General features: G+C 41.6%; 1 protein-coding gene across 2 annotated transcripts in view; it reads left to right on the top strand.

Moving 5' to 3' along the window:
• The first annotated feature begins 3,161 nt into the window (after positions 1-3,161).
• Positions 3,162-18,006, top strand: part of LOC117371655 (arf-GAP with coiled-coil, ANK repeat and PH domain-containing protein 3-like) — a 53,661-nt gene continuing 38,816 nt past the window's right edge. For both annotated transcript variants that reach the window (XR_008648694.1, XM_055221616.1), the window contains exons 1-6: positions 3,162-3,203; positions 4,682-4,740; positions 6,801-6,984; positions 8,697-8,741; positions 9,218-9,313; positions 9,615-9,689. Coding sequence is in view for 1 of the 2 variants with exons in the window: in XM_055221616.1 (XP_055077591.1) it covers positions 3,201-3,203; positions 4,682-4,740; positions 6,801-6,984; positions 8,697-8,741; positions 9,218-9,313; positions 9,615-9,689 (462 nt within the window). In the remaining variant the exon portion in view is untranslated. The remainder of the gene's footprint in view (positions 3,204-4,681; positions 4,741-6,800; positions 6,985-8,696; positions 8,742-9,217; positions 9,314-9,614; positions 9,690-18,006) is intronic.

Genomic DNA, 18,006 nt, shown 5'->3' with positions numbered 1-18,006 from the left:
AAGAAAGAAAAGAAGAAAGAAGAAGAAAGAAAAGCAAGAAAGAAAGATAAGAAAGAAAGAAAGAAAGAAAGAAAGACTTTGAACATGCCCATGCACAACATACTTTTTTTTTTCCACATTGGACTGAACTGTAGGTCCCTGGAGCCTCACATAAAACAGACCTGCTTTAGTCCTGGTTCAGACTTGGTTCATGGTCTTTATAAAGTGGAGCCATTACTCAACCCCAAAGACGTGACTGTCATCACGTAGATTATTTAAAAAAAATGTGATTCTACCATAGTTATATTGATTCTTTACAGCTGATGTCATCTACATCCTCTGGGGGTGTGATGCTAACTATAGGCACTACTCTGTCTGAAGCTCTGTTATACTTTAATCTGAGCTTTGTTTTAGCACTATCCATAAACAGCTGACTTATCTTAACTCCAACAGGAGAGCTGCTAGCATTAGCATTAGCCAACAGTTTTTCAGTTAGTCACTATCACCTTTTTGTGTAAAATCAAACTCCTTAACAGGACCATTGTAATCACGTCAGTGGTAATTCTTGCTAATGTGTACGTGTATGTGTCTCGATGGTAACAATGGTGTCCTAACAATGGTGTCCTAATATTTGACTCTTTGTTTGCAGCTGGTAAAGTTGTGCCGTGGGATGATCGACGCAGGACGAGCCTACGTCACTGCAAATAAACTGTTAGTGAACGGAATCAAGGACCTAGGGACGCAGTGCAAGAAGGAGGAGATGATATCTGTGAGTATGACAAAAAGTACTACAAAAAAGTAGTATGACACATACTACGACAAGTACTACAACTGTGTTAAAGTACTACAAACAGCATTACAAAAGTACTACCATTTAATGTTGCATTTTGTTGTCTAAAGAAAGAGTATTTTTATTATTATTGTGGTATCTGTATCAAGTATTCCTTTGTATTGAAATACCATCCATGTTCATGTGGAGGAGCAGTGGCTCTACTCTGAGTTCCTCCCATGTGACCAAGCTCCTCACCCTATCTCTAAGGGAGCGCCCAGCCATGCTACGGAGGAAAACCATTCTGGCCGCTTGTCCTTTCGGTCATTACGCAAAGCTCATGACCATAGGTGAGGATAGGAACATAGACTGACCAATAAATTGAGAACTTGGCTTTTCGACTCAGCTCCTTCTTTACTACAACAGTCCGATACAGTGACTGCATCAGTGCAGACATTGCACCGATCCAACTGTCAATCTCATGCTCCATCCTTCCCTCACATGTGAACAAGACCCAGAGATATGTGAACTCCTCCACTTGTGGAGGGACTCCCAACCACCTGCAATTCAATTCATTTTATTTTTGTAATGCCCAAAATCACAACAACAGTTGTCTTGAAGGGCGTTCATGTTTTGGTTGATAGGGGAAACCGGAGTACCCGGAAGAAATCCATCCAGACACGGGGAGAAACATGCAAAACTCCACACAGAAAGGCCTGGGCGACCCAGGGATCGAACCAAACCTTCTTGCTGTGAGGCAAGAAGACCACAGAAGACAACCTTTTATAGGTCCAGAATCATGGCCTCAGATTTGACAGAGCTGATTGTCATCTCAGCCACTTCACACTCTGCTTCAAACTGCCCCAATGTCTGTTCTGGTTCAATGGAAATTCTGTCCATAAAAACAATGAAGAGAACCGGTGACAAAGGGCAGCCCTGGTGGAGTCCAACATGCACCAGGAAAAGATCTGACTTACTGCCGGTAATGCAGACACAGCTCCTGCTCCAGTCATACAGGGACAACTCTTAGCAAAGACCCCATACTCCTGGAGCACCCCCTCAAAGGACTCTACAAGGGACACAGTCGAATGCCTTCTTCAGATCCACTGTGGACTGGTTGGGCAAGCACCTGATGAAGAGTATAGACCCGGTCCAGTGTTCCACGACCAGGACGACAACCACACTCCTGAATCCCAAGTTTCAACTATCAGTCAGATTCTCCTCTACAGTCCCTGGAATAAACCTTACCAGGAGAGCTGAGAAGTGTCATTCCCCTTTAATTGGAATACACCCTCCTCCCTAACCCTAACTTCCCTTCTTAAACAGAGGGACCATCACTCCTGTCAGCCACTCCACAGGCACTGTCCCTGACCGCCACACGATGTTGCAGAGACGTGTTCAGCCAAGACAACCCCAAAACATGGGGACGGATCCAACCCCAGAGCCAGAGAAGCTTGCCAACCACCCTCAGTGACTTCAGCCAGGGTGATGGACGAGTCCGCTTTTTGGGTCCTCAGTCTCTGCTTCCTCCTCAAAAGACGTGAGGGTGGATTGAGGAAATCCTCAAAGTATTCCTTCCACTGTCCGAGAACATCACCAGTCAAGGTTTAGCCACCTCTCCACCCGCACTGTAAACAGTGTTGGTGAAGCACTGCTTCCCCCCTCCTGAGATGTGGACGGTGAATCTCTTCACGGAGCGACCGTCACTGTCAGCCCACGTGGATGTTAAAGTCCCCCAGTAGAACAATGGCGTCCCTGGTCGGTTGCACTGTTGCACCTGGGATTCCCAGGGAATCCCAGGGAATCCCAGAGACTCCCAGGGAATCCCAGGGACTCCCAAGAAGGCCAGGTACTATTGCACTGCTGGTTGGCACAAGCTTTTAAGGCACAGGCTCAGGCTCCGGCTCCTTCCACCAGCGAGGTGGACATTCCATGTCCCCACAGCCAGTCTCCATGTCTGGAGAGTCGGTCGTCGAGGCCCTGCCTATGACTCCTCTGATCTCTCTGCACCCGACCACCAGACGCTTGCTGTGGAGGACACACCCCAAGGCCTGGCTCCAGGCTGGGGCACCTGGTAAACGCCGGTCCGGGCAACGTAACAGGCCTTGCTCTTTTACTGAAATTATGAATAATTATGAATTATGAATTATTAGTATTGACATATGGCTTGACATTTTAGTTACATTTGACATTAAATATTGTACCATTGAGTTTGGACATGGGTCCATCTCCACTGTGAGTGACAGTAGTACTGACTCATATTTAAGGCGACATTTCTGTGTTGTAGCTGATGCCATATGTAATATGTATGGTGGTATTTCTGTGTTATAGCTGTGGTTGGATTTAAGGTGTGTTGTAGCTGATGATGTTGTTGTGTAACACTGGTTTCCCCTGTTTTAGGATTTCTTTGGAAAAATGCGGAGAGAGTCTCCAGGAGATCGTCAACTACCACATGGTGAGACCCCACATACAGAGTGGAACATGACATCTTGGACCCTCACATTCGACTTTGACATAATTACAACTCTTCCTATTCTAACCCTAATATATTAACATTAACCTTAACATTAACTTTAACCCTAACTTTAACATTAACTTTAACCCTAACTTTAACATTAACATTAACATTAACATTAACCCTAACATTAACATTAAACTGAAATAACTCATCTTCAGTAAAAGCCAAAGTTAAATCTGTCACTGGACAAAAAGTTGGAGGAGTGAAGACGTTTGGCTGCTCCTCCAAGCCGTTTCTTCAGTTCTGCCGTTTCTTCAGTTCTACCGCTTCTTCAGTTCTGCTCATCTCTGAACTTTAAACCGGGTCCATTTCTATTTCCACAGTGTGATAAATATCCGCCCATAATCACACACTGGTTTACATGATTTCTGGGGACTTTACATGGACTCACTTTCTACAGACTGATCCTAACGTATTGATACTTTACAGCTGATCTCATCATTTTCTAGGGGTGTGATGCTTACTGTAGGCACTGCTCTGTCTGAAGCTCTGTTAATCTGAGTTTGATTTTAACACAATCTGACCATAAAGAGCTGACTCATCTGAACTCCAACAGGTGAGCTGATCTGTGTCGTTAACAAGTCCCTCTCAAATAACATTACATTCACAAGCTAGCTAGCATTAGCATCAGTATCCTTAACCTAATAAACTCATCTCCAATACATGATCAAATATTGACCATCAACCCAAACGCTTGATCTGACCCATAACAAGAGGGTTGGTGGTTAGAAGCCTGCTGTAGGCCGTTGACATTGTCCATTCACACTGTCATACTGCCCTTTAGCAAGACACTTCGCTCACCTGTGCATACGTGTGTGAGTGGTGATCGTCATAAAGGCTGTAATCCCATTTTTTATATACATATCATCCTTGTTCCACATTTGGGTCCCAGGAGATTGAGGATTCTATAGTATCTTTGCTGTTCCTGTACTGCACTTTCTGGACTGAGATGTCTACTGTAGCCACTCCTATATATCTATATCTATCTATCTATATATCTATATCTATCTATCTATCTATCTATCTATATATCTATATATCTATCTATCTATATATCTATATATCGATCTCTATCTATCTCTATCTATATATCTATCTCTATCTATCTCTATCTATATATCTCTTTCTATCTCTATCTATATATCTCTATCTATCTCTATCTATATATCTCTATCTATCTCTATCTATATATCTCTATCTATCTATCTATATATATATATATATATAATATATATATATATATATTCATTCTGATGGAGCTGTTTAGACTGAGGGTGTACAACGCTATCTTGTGGTGAGAGACCATCACTACACATGAAACACTAGTTTAACACAGGCAGAGTGTGCTGTGAGAGTAAAGTTTACAGTTTTTGGCTGTGTCTAAAATGTTTCCATGTTTTTGTGTTTTGTTTCAGATCCTGTTTGACCAGGCACAGAGATCCATCAAACAACAGATACACACCTTCATCAAAGAGTGAGTTTATAGAACTACAGTCATAACTCTGACCTTGTTTGGTGGATTGTCCCTGAGCTAAATATTTGTCATAGTTTTACTTCAGTTGAGTGGCAGTCTATGAAGAAAAGTATAAAAATACAGTAGTCTATATGTAAACCTGATGCCTCTGACACTGCCACTTTAAATGTCACTGAACAAAGATGTCATCTTTTATTTGAGTCTAGTCAGAATAATTGTGTAGTTCAGACACGGTTTGCCTTTTGTTTATGTTTATGTTGTTATGTCACACCTGCTTCTGTGTCCAAATAGGAAGTCACAGTATAAACTTCAACAAAATGAAAAAGTCTTTCTGTCAAATCTTAAATGTTTTTGTGAAAATTTAGGCCTGAATCATTTGGGAAAATTTGAAGTTGTGATTTTTGTGACAAACTAACAAAATTTGAAATTAAATTTTACATGATTATGTTCAATTCACATTTAAACCAGAAGAAACAAAGACACAAAAGTCACATTTAAACCAGAAGAAACAAAGACTGAAATCTGAGCTGACAAACCCAAACAAGAATCACATTTCAGAACAAGCAGAGAGGGCATCTGACACACAGGGAGGGCATCTGACACACAGGGTTATGTAGAATAAAAGAGGAGGTTTGTTTGTGGAGGAAGTTCCTCATGTGACTTTAACCTGCGTCACATGACCTGTCCCACATGTCTCTGATCTGTTCTAATGTTTCCTCCTCACAAAACAGACCTTGAGTTGTGTTTTGTTTCATTCACGCATGTTTAGTCATCATGTGGTAATACAGGAAGTGCTCCACTGTGTTTTTAAACTCCATACACCTTCACTAGAATCATATTGGATTTTCAGCCCTGGAACTGCCAATCTCTACTGAACTAAAGGGTAACAAAAATTGTTGACTTGAAAACTACTACTTCATGACATCACAAGGTGGAACAGAGCATTTTGTAACATGTTACTCAAACATGCTGCACCTCCAGCCACAACTCCGTCAAACTGGTTAAGTTTGCGGATGACACCACCCTCATCGGGCTCATCTCGGACGGCGATGAGTCTGCCTACAGGAGGGAGGTGGACCAGATGGTGTTCTGGTGCAGCAGCAACAACCTGGAGCTCAACACCTACACGATAGTGGAAATTATTGTGGACTTCAGGAAAGTCACAGCCCCCCTCACCCTGATGGACTCCCCCATCATCACTGTGGACTCCTTCCGCTTCCTGGGCACATACATCTCTCAGGAACTCAAGTTGGAGCTGACCATCAGCCCCCTCATCAAGAAACCCCAGTAGAGGATGTTCTTCCTGTGGCAGCTGAGGAAAGCTAAGCTGCCGGTTCAGATGATGGTGCAGTTCTACACGGCCATTATTTAGTCCACCTCCTCACCTCCTCCATCACTGTGTGGTTCGCTGGGGCCACTGCCAGGGACAGACTGAGACTGCAGCACATTGTGCACTCTGCTGAGAATGTGATTGGCTGCAGCCTTCCATCTCTACAGGACCAGTACGTCTCCAGGACTCGGAGGCGAGCAGGCCGTATAGCAGCTGACAATTCTCACCCTGGACATGGACTATTTGAGCCACTTCCCTCTGGCAGGAGGCTGCAGTCCATTGGGACCAGTACCTCTCGTCATAAGAACAGTTTCTTCCCCTCTGCCGTTTCTCTCATGAACACTTTATAATATCTGCACAAAACTGGACACTTATATACCAGTCACTTTAATAAGCCATGTTTGCAACTGTTTTGATGCTGCTGTTGTATATATTTTCTACCTTTAAGTATTTTAAGCATATGTTGTTGTTTTTTTTACTCTGTGTATGCCCTTATTTGTATTTGTATTTATTCAGTTATGTTGCACTTTATCACTGCAGTAAGTTCCTAGTTTGTGAACTATGTTCAAGACGATGGCAATAAAAGTATTCTGATTCTGATGTGGGAATGAAACAAAACACAACTCCAGGTTAGGGTTAGGGTTAGTTGTTTTTGAGGAGGAGCATTATAACATAGAGCTCACAGGGGTCAGTTTGTGTGATACAGATGTTTGTTTTGTGGTCTGGTCAGAGACGTGCGTAAGTTTAAAGACACGAAGAAGCAGTTTGACCGGGTCAGAGACGACATGGAGTTGGCTCAGGTCAAGAATGCCCAGGCCCCAAAGAACAAGCCCCACGAAGCAGAAGAGGCAAGTCAGGCCCTGGTGCTCAGCAGGAAGAGCTTCCGACACATCGCCCTGGACTATGTGCTGCAGGTGATCCTCTGCCCCACCTGCATCCTCTGCCCCACCTGCATCCTCTGCCCCGCCTGCACCCTCTGCATCCTCTGCACCATCACTACATTCTGCATCCTCTGCACACTCTACATCCTCTTCACACTCTGCAGCTTCTGCACAACTTGCATCCTCTGCACACTCTGCATCCTCTGTACACTTTGCATCCTCTGATTCTCTGCACCGTATGAACCTCACACACTCTGATCATCTGCACCATCTGATCCTCTGCTCCGCTGACCCTTTCCTCTGATCCTCTCCTCTGACCACACATTGACAGCTAGAGCTTAGAAGTGCCAAATTATGATAAAAAGTCTAATATTGTATATAAATTATTTCTTGAACTTATGTGTGTGTGTCTGTGTGTATGTGGGAGTGGCTGGATGACTGTTTTTTTTAAACATAACTATATATAAATTTGCTTTTTTGACAATTAATTTTCCCCATTGTCATGTGCTTAAATGTTCTATCCAGTAGGACGTACTGCAGAACAGCACCTTTACACAAAAGAACCAGTTCATTTAAACAGTCTTAAACAAAAATAATTATCTGTTTCTGGGTGAAGTTTGAAAAGTATCTGCTCAAGTGTGAGCCAGAGTAAAAGAAACACTCAAATCTGTCACTGGACTAAAGTTTCAGAGTAAAGATGTTTTGCTCATCGAAGACGCTTCTTCAGCTCTGGTCAGATTACTGCTGGACACTGCCTTATATCTGTCTGAAGAAGGAGCTAACTACACTGAAGCTAACACAGCTAATGTTTACAGTTTGTTTTACAGTTTCTGTTTGTTTACTGTTTCTGTTTCTTGGCTAGTGAACTGTATCTGAGTCGTAATCAGCATAATCATTCACTCCCCTAATGGGTACCCTTACACCTATTGGCATACTGGTTATTAGCATCCTGGCTAGCCCATTGCTCTCTTTGTTTCCGTTGTTTGCTTTGGTGTCTGAGGGTGGAGTTATAGATGGGAGATAGATGATCAAAAATAGCTTATTTAACTCCCCTCTCAAATCATTTCTTTTCTCTGGCTCAGATCTGAACCTCGCTATCTTCAAAGAAGTGGTTAGTGTCTGAGATGGAGATGTACGGCAGACTGGGGTTCCGGAGGAGCTCTCTTGACGGTTTTGGCTACATTCTCTTATAGAGTGGCTGTTTAGTTACTCCAATGTACCGCTCACTGCACTCTTCACTACATTGAATGGAGTAGGCCACATTACATTGTTTATGGCTCGGGGTTTTGTCCTTTGGGTGAACCAGTTTCTGTCTTAAAGTGTTTGTAGGTTTGAAATAGACTGGAATCTGATACTGTCTGAAAATTCTCTGAAATTTGTCAGACACAGGAATAGTTACACCTTTCCTTCTAGGTTCAGATTCCCTGTTGTCCTGTTTTAGCTCTACAGGTGTGCAAACAGGTGTGTTAGCTTTCAGCTTCAGTGTAGTTAGCTCCTCCCTTCATACAGATATAAGGCAGTGTCCAGCAATTAATCTGACCAGAAACTAGAAGCCTCTTGGATGAGCAGCCAAATGTCTTCACTCTGAAACATTTTGCCCAGTGACAGATCTCAGCTCTTGCTGTTTCTGTGGCACATTCTGTGGAGTCTAGATCGGAGTAATAAGTTCATACATGTGTGAACACATTTGTGTTATGCATTTATGCATTTTGTGTAAACATTTATACATTTGTGTTTTCTTACAGATAAATGTTCTTCAGGCCAAGAAGAAGTTTGAGATCCTGGATGCGGGGTGAGAGCCTTTAACATACAAACTTTTCTCTCAAACTGAAAAAAACACAACAAAAAACGTTCCATGTCGGAGATGTTACAGACTAATAATAAATAAATAGATAAATAATAAATAATAAAGTGTTACTCATACGTGTGTGAGACAAAACACACCTCCAGTGTGTGTCTGAAGAGGAGCTTCAGATCATGGAGCTCAGGTATGTCCCCGTTCTCTGTTTAATCTGTTTATATATTTTATATGTTCTATATTTTTTCTTCTTATATATTTCATATTTTTGTTTATATGTTTAATTGTATATTGTATATTTGTTTGTATTGTTTGTATGTTTAATTGTATGTTGTGTATTTGTTTGTTTTGTTTGTATGTTTAATTGTATGTTGTATATTTGATTATTTTGTTTGTTTAAATGTATGTTGTATATATATATTTTTAATTTTATATGTTTAATTGTATTTTCTGGATTTGTTTGTGCAGATGCTGTCGTTCATGAGAGCTCAGTACTCTCTTTTCCAGCAGGGACACAGCATCTTAGACGAGATTCACCCAACCATGAACAAGCTCGCCGGACAGGTCAGCAACTCAGGAGGACGGGAGGGCTCTCACACAGGACACAGTAGGGCGGGCAACTGACACAGGAGGACAGGAGGGCACCTGACGCAGGGGCACAGGAGGACGGGAGGGCATCTGACACAGGGACGCAGGAGGACTGGAGGATGGGAGGGCATCTACCCCATCAACCCCTTACACCACAAACACACACACACACACACACAGAGGCACATACACAGACACACATTAAAACTACAGAAGTGCAGGAGACCAGGTGATGAAAAGTTTCATAGTGTAGCTTTAAATAATTGTTTTTGTGCAGCTGGATCAGCTGGTGATTGACTCTGCCATGGAGAAGAGAGAAATGGAGCATAAACATGCCCTGATTCAACAAAGAGTGAGTGTAAAACACATACAAACATACAAACACACAAAAACACGCAAACACAATACACAATACGCCCCCCCGCTTCGCACCCGGTTGACTCGGCACTCCCTAAGGGTGACGCTGACGCGCCACTTGCCTCCGTTTTATTGCGGCTGCACTTGGCACCAAACAAAGTCAAAAGATTATGACTGATGCACAAAATGCAAAAACATGTTTTTTTTTCCAGACATCGCCATGGCAACACCATGCAAAATACATTGGCCTCCTTTTTTTGGAGGGGGACGACCTGAAGAATCACTGTGCCAAATTTCACATTCCTCAATGAAGCTAAGAAGTTATAAGACTTTGACTTTGCACATTGCCATGGCAACCCAGTGATAGATATGACATTGTTCTATTTGACTTTTTTGATTTGGATGACATGAAGAGTCATAGTGCCAAATTTCACATTATTCCATGAAACTAATATTTTTCTGATGGACAGGAAAATTTGGGAAAATTTCCTATTAGGATGTGTAGGGGGGCGTTATCGCGCCAATTTATTTATTTCACAAACAGTAGAATTAGGCAAGAAAGTTTTACAACTGATTCCAATTTTATCCCAATCGGACTTTTTATGCGGAAATGGGAGTAAATTTTGACATTTGGAATTCCAATGGAATTTTGTGGCTTCGTCGCATGCAGCGATGAGTGCATGGGCTTTGCTCATCGTTGCAAAAGCAATAGGCCCTACGCCCCTGTAGGGGCTTGGGCCTACTTAAAGACGGGCTGGCCTCACACTCGGCCAACCCGGCACTCCCTACTGGAGGAGCTAATGTGCCAGTTTTCTCCATGTTATTGCTGCTTTGGGCTGTACTTGTCATTAAAAAAAGTCTACACAGACTGGAAGGACTGATGCACAAAATGTAAAAACATGTTTTTTTCCCAGGCATTGCCATGGCAACACCGTGCTAAATACAAAGTTGGCCCCCTGGACATTTTTGACAGGGATGACTCGAAGAGTCAGTGTGCCAAATTTGATGTTCTTCAATGACACTGATAAGTTCTTATGAGACTTGAGAAAAATGTATGAGAATTTGTAAATTTTCCCATTAGGATTACATAGGCTCTTTCACGCATCGCCAAGGCAACCCAGTGAAAGATATGACATGGGGCCATTTGACTTTTTGGATCGGGATGACATGAAGAGTCTTGATGCCAAATTTAACATTATTCCATGAAACTAATATTTTTCTGATGAATGGGAACATTTGGAATCATTCCCATTAGGATAACATTGGCAGTTTGGCGCATCGCTATGGCAACACGATGTGAACAACAACATGAATCTGATTGACTTTATTGATTGGGATGACCCAATGGAATTTTGTGTCAAATGTCATAACATTTGGGAAAACTAAAATTTCAGGCCTCCATACAAATGTATTTGATATTCTGTAAGGGGTGCTACCACACCAATTTTATTCTTTCACAAACAGTAGAATTAGGCAAGAAAGTTTTACAACTGATTAGAAATTGAGTGAAATCGGACTTTGTATGTGCAAACGGGAGCAAATTTTGACATTTGAAAATCGCTAAAATTCTGATGGAATTTGGGGGCTTTGCCGCACGGAAACTGTGATACATATCAAGATAAATTGGATAACATTTGATGCACCACTTGTCTAGATGATATACAGTGATTTTCCTGCTGGTGAAGCCCCTTCAGAAGAGTTGATTAAAAGGCGAGGTCAGTGAAAATGCTGACTTTGCATTTCGGAATTTTCAATCCAAGATAGCTGAGTTTGTTTGTGACCTCCCATTGATATCCATTAATTTTAGCAGTAATAAATATGTCCCGTGCCTGCGGCATTGCATGCTTGAAGTTGCTCACTTCGTCCATCACTCATCCCTGCAGAAGCAATAGGCCTTACATCCTGTAGGGGTTCGGGGCTAAATAATATTTTTAGCAAAAACAAAAAAAAATTAAAGCCGCAAGCAGCATCGAACGGCCCTCTCAGGCTGTGCTTCGCACTCGGCCAACCCAGCACTCCCTCTGGGTGGTGCTGACGTGCCACTTGCCTCTGTTTTATTGTGGCTTTGGGCTGCATTTGGCACCAAACAAGTCAAAAGACACTAGAAGCGCTGATGCAGAAAATGCAAAAACATGTTTTTTTCCAGGCATCGCCATGGCAACACTGTGCAAAATACAAACTTGGACCCCCAACTTTTTTGACGGAAACTACCTGAAGAATCACTGTGCCAAATTTTATGTTCGTCACTGAAGGTAATAAGTCGTTATAAGACATAAGAAATGTACGAAAATTAGGAAATTTTCTCATTAGGATAACATGGGCTTTTTTGCGCATCGCCTGGCAACCCAGTGTAAAATATGACATGGTTCCAATTGACTTTTTTGATCAGGATGATATTAAGAGTCATTGTGCCAATTTTCGCATTATTCCATGAAACTAATATTTTTTTCTGATGAATGGGAAATTTTGGACTATTTCCATTAGGATAACATTGACAGCTTGGCACATCGCCATGGCAACACGATGCAAAACTTTCTTGATTGGGATGACCCAATGGAATTTTGTGTCAAATTTGGTAACATTTGGGAAAGCTAAATTATTGGTCCTCCATACAAATATATTAGCTATTCTGTAGGGGGCGCTATTGCGCCAATTTAGTTTCTATCATAATGAGTACGTTTAGGCCACAAAGTTTTACAAATGTTTCTAATTTAAGTTAAATCGGACTTCGCATGTGCAAAGGGGCTCCCGTTTGCAAATGCGAAGTCCGATTTAAAATTTTGACATGTGAAAATTCCACAAATTCCGATAAAATTTTGCGGCTTCACCACACGCAATCCATGGTAGGCATCATCATAAATTGGATAACTTTTGATGCCCCACTTGTCTAGATGATGTACAGTGATTTTTAGCCCTGCCAGGAGTGTTTTCGCCCATTGACTCAGTGTTGATGTTGACATGCTAGCAAGAAGAAATATGCATATCCCATGCTACGATACTGGAGTCTGGGCAGGGGTGAAGTTGCTTCGCGAGCAACTTTGTGAAAACAGAATGCATTCATCGTTGCGGAAGCAATAGGCCCTACACCCTTGTAGGGGCTCGGGCATAATAAAAATACTAATATTTTGTATCAAAAACAATATATCCGATAACATTAGAATGACATATTGTACATTTTTTGAAAGCTCTCGACTTTCCCCACGTCACTGTGGGGGCAATGGTGGATGACAGGCGCTGAGTACAAAAACACACAAACACAACACACAAAAACACAAAACACACAAACATAAAATACAAACAAAACACAACACACAAACATAATGCACAAAACACAACACAAACATTTTTAACAAAAAGGTGAGAGTGACTCACTGAAAAACTGTTAGCTAATGCTAATGCTAGCTTGCGACTGTAATGTTATTTGCGAGAGACTTTTTTAACAGTACAGCTCACTTGTTGTAGTTCAGACAAGTCAGCTCTTTATGATCAGATTGTGTTAAAACAAAGCTCAGATTAAAGTCGTGAGCCATGCCTGCAGTTAGCGTTACACCTCCAGGGTGTTGATGACATCAGCTGCACATCTCCTTATGGCTCATATGATTTCACAGGTTGACTCCTTGACATGTTTTACCCTTTGCAGTTATTTAATTTTTATGATTTATTTAAGGTGCTGCATAGAGATGTTGTTTTGCTTGGAATATTCCACAGTACGACATTAAACTCTTTTTCTCTCTCCTCTTTCTCTCTCTCTTTCTCCTTTCTTGCTTCTCTCTCTTTCTCGCTCTCTCTTTCTCTCTCCTCTCTTTCGCTCTGCTCTCTCTATCTTTTTCTCTCCTCTGTCTCCCTGTTCTTTTTTCTCTCTCCTCTCTCTCTCCATCCCCCTCTCCTCTCTTTCTCTCTGTTTTTTCGTCTCTGCTCCACGGACACGTCTGTAGACACTGATGCAGGTGAGTTCTTCAAGGTTAAACAAGAACCAAACCAGGACTTCACGCCAACACATGTAGTCCTATGGAGAATACAGATGTGGACAAAATTGTTGGTACCCTTCGGTTAATGAATGAAAAGCACGGATCACAGAAATAACTTTAATCTGACAAAAGTAATAATAAATTAAAGCTGGAAGCGGCATCGAAGGGCCTTGTGGGCCATGATTCACACTCGGCCGACCTGGCACTCCTTGTGGACGGAGCTGAGCGCCACTTGCCTCTGTTTTATTGGGGCTTTGGGCTGCACTTGCCATCAAACAAAGTCAAAAGACATTGGAAGCGCTGACGCATATAATGCAAAAACATGGGTTTTTCCAGGCATCGCCATGGCAACACTGTGCAAAATGCATACTTGGCCCCCAGACTTTTTTGACGGGACGACCTGAAGAATAACTGACAAATTTCACGTTCTTCATTGAAGGTAATAAGTTGTTATAAGACTTTGAAATGTACGAAAATTAGGACATTTTCCCATTAGGATAACATGGGCTGTTTTGCGCATCGCCATGGCAACCCAGTGAAAAATATGACATGGTTCCAATTGACTTTTTTGATCAGGATGACATGAAGAGTACTGTGCCAATTTTCACAATATTCCATGAAAGTAATATTTTTTCGGATGAATGGGAAAATGTTCCTATTAGGATAACATTGGCAGTTTGGCGCATTGCCATGGCAACACGGTGCAAAAGAAAACATGAGTCTGATTACTGTTGTTGTTGTGCGGTGCATGCATACATGTACGCATGTAGGCATGCACCGCATACATGTACCCGGCAATTTATGCTGTTACTGGTTTTTACTGTTAATATTTAAATATGTATATATGTATGAATGTTTTAGGACCTGAGGGTGCTCTGTAAACTCCAGTGTCTTGGTCGTCTCTGAGCGGCAGGAGGCGACTAACATATCTGGACTGAACTGGCTTTAAACTAAATTAACTTATTTATGAGAACACTACAGCACTTTAAAATTACTGGAAGCACTTTAGCCACATACGCACTTAGACCGTATGGAGTGTGAATTTTTTGTGATCTGTGGAGTTGTTTGATTGTTGTTTGTGTTGTTCTGTCTCTTGTCTCGTTTTAGATGTTGAGGGACTGCGAATGAAAATTAGCTGTGCAGCTAACTTCGGCACATTTACTCGTGTATTTTTACTGGTGTTTATTAATGTGCATTGTCCCTTTTAAATAAATTCATTTACTTTATTGATTGGGAGGACCCAATGGAATTTTTCGGTCATCCATACAAATATATTTGTTATTCTGTAGGGGGCGCTAATGTGCAAATTTTGATTATTTGACAATGAGTATGTTTAGGCTCAAATGTTTTATGACTAATTCAAATTTGAGCCCAATCGGATTTTGTATCCCGAGAGGGGAGCATATTTAGACATGTGAAAATAAAAAAAAAAGAATTTTGCGGCTTCGCGGCATGCAAACCATGACAGGCATCATCATAAATTGGATAACTTTTGATGCACCTCTTGTCTAGATGACGTACAGTGATTTTCAGCCCTGCCAGTGGATCCCATTCAGTGGAGTTGATTAAAATGTGACATGAGCGAAAATGCTGAAATTGCAATTTGGAATTTTCAATCCAAGATGGCCGACTTCCGGAGTGTCACGGGGCATTTTGTTTGGCATGACTTGCCAAATGGATAGGGCTCGATGCCAGGAGTGTGTTTAGGGACATGAGCGCTTCGGCCTCGCCCATTGACTCAATGTTGACGCTGACATGCTAGCAAGAACAAATATGCATATCCCATGCCTATGGCATGGGTTGCTAGGATACAGGAGTCTGTGCAGGGGGTGACAGGGGGCTTCGCGTGCAACTTCGTGAAAACAGACTGCTTCGCCCATGTACTCATCGTACAGGGCATTGTACAGGGCCTATTGCTTCCGCAGCGGACACCATTGTTGAAAACAAATCATAAAAATGCCAGATTGGAATTTGCCAAACTACATGTTGACAAGCCACAAAGCTTCTGGGAGAATGTCCTATGGAGAGATGAGACAAAAATGGAACATTTTGCCAAGGCACATCAGATCTGTGTTCACAGACCGAAAAATGAAGCATATCAAGAAAAGAGTACTGTCCCTATTGTGAAACATGGAGGAGGCTCTGTTATGTTCTGGGGCTGCTTTGCTGCATCTGGCACAGGGTGTCTTGACTCTGTGCAGGGTACAGTGTAATCTCAAGACTATCAAGGGATTCTAGAGAGAAATGTGCTGGCCAGTGTCAGAAAGCTTGGTCTCAATCACAGCTCATGGGTCTTGCAACAGGACAATGACCCAAAACACAGAGCTAAAACACCCAAGAATGACTAAGAGGAAAACACTGGACTATTCTAAAGTGGCCTTCTATGAGCCCTGACCTAAATCCTATTGAGCGTCTTTGGGAGGAGCTGAAACATGCTGTCTGGAAAAGGCACCCTTCAAACCTGAGACAAGTGGAGCAGTTTCCTCATGAGGAGTGGGCCAAAATACCTCCTGAGAGGTCCAGAAGTCTCACTGACAGTTACAGTAATCGTTTGATTGCAGTGATTGCCTCAAAAGGTTGTGCAACAAAATATTAAGTTAAGGGTACTATCATTTTTGTTCAGGCCTGTATCATGAGTTTATTTTTATTTTTTTTATAATTCTGTTGAAGCATGGTTGAAAAGCAATGTCTGACTTTTATTGGTTAAATTTCAGAAATTTTTTATTTATAATTTTGTCAGATTCAAATTATTTCTGTGACCATTGTGAGTTTTTCTTTCATTAACCGAAGGGTACCAACAATTTTATCCACATGTGTACAGTCATGCAGATACAGACACACAGACTCAGATGCAGACACCGACACAGATGCAGACTCACAGACTCAGATGCAGAGTCAGTTGCAGGCACACAGACGCAGACTCACAGACGCAGACTCAGACACACACTCAAATGCAGACGTCATGACAAGATGTACCCTGTACTGATGTACCCTGTACTGCTGCTCTTGCAAACAAATGCTGCTCTTGCAAACAAATAGTAAAAACTTGTTTTATCTACCAAATAAAACAAAGGGAAACGTGAGAGATGCCTCTGAAGAACGTGACGACAAATGTTCAAACCGAAGACGACATGGAGGAAATCCGTAAGTCACTCAGAATGTTGCAAAAGTGACTTAACAGCTGACTAAGCTCACAAATCTGCAGACTTTGGAAAGGCAAGTTCTGCATTTTTTGCGGGAAAAGACATACATCTGGATGAAAGAAGTATTGCAGCATGTCATACTCTTCCGAGAAGGGACCAGGCAAAGCCTGCAATCATCTTACGATTTGTAAACCATAAATCTTCTGCAACAAGGCAAAAAGGTAAACGGGATCTGAGGTGTATGTGAACGAACATCTCACAAAGAAAATGGTGGAAATGGCCCAAGAAGCCTGCATCCTGAGGAGAAATAACTAGATCAGAGCAACGTGGATGAGAAATTGCAAAGTCTACATACAACTGAATGGACCCACACCGGAGCAAGCAAAAGTGTTACTGGTAAGGGATCTTAAAGACATTAAACAGTTCAAGTAATATCAATAATCAAGACAAGCTTGAACATTGACTTGTTTAGAGGGAGGAAAAGAATGCTACTGGCTGCATGTGGAAACTATTAACTGAGTAGTGACGTTGTGGATAAACAAAGGAGAACTAGTGGATGGATTAATGTTTGTATATTTCTTTTTTTGTTGGACAGAGGGAAAGTTACTTGGATAACCATGGTTTGGAGACTTTGTACTGCTTTACATTGGAGAGAAAAATGAACAGAGAGGAAAAAAAGGACTTGTGTGGACGTGTGTGTCTATGTGTCTGTTATAGGGTAACGAGGGTAAGGTTAATAACAAATAAATGGCTCTAAGTAATGATGAGTTTCTAAATATACTTATACAAAAACTATAACAATATTAAGGAGCACGTTAGACAATTGCTGATAAGGGTTGTGATGTTGAGATGAAAGGCTATGAGCTGTTTACATTAAACAGGCCTAATAAGAAAGGTGGGGGAGTTGCAATGTACGTGGATGTAGAATTTAAAGGTAACGTAATTAAGAGTAAAACAGTTGCTATAGATGGAGTCATGGAGTGCTTGACTGTCGAAATAAATTTAGAGAAATCAAAAATGCAATTGTTAGTTTCCTGTATAGATCACCCTGATCATGTGTTGACAATGTCACCCAAAAAATTGATGCCCTGTTTACTAATTCAAGAAAGGTTCATATTGTCTGTGGTGATTTTAATGTTAATCTTTTGAATCCCCAAACAAATACAAAAACAACAGACTTTATTTCAGGTATATATAGTAA

The sequence above is a fragment of the Periophthalmus magnuspinnatus genome, chromosome 5, assembly GCF_009829125.3.
Source record: "Periophthalmus magnuspinnatus isolate fPerMag1 chromosome 5, fPerMag1.2.pri, whole genome shotgun sequence".
In the NCBI taxonomy this organism is placed as follows: Eukaryota; Metazoa; Chordata; class Actinopteri; order Gobiiformes; family Gobiidae; genus Periophthalmus; species Periophthalmus magnuspinnatus.
The sequence above is the reverse complement of the archived record's forward strand: the minus strand, read 5'-3'. Positions and strand labels throughout refer to the sequence as shown.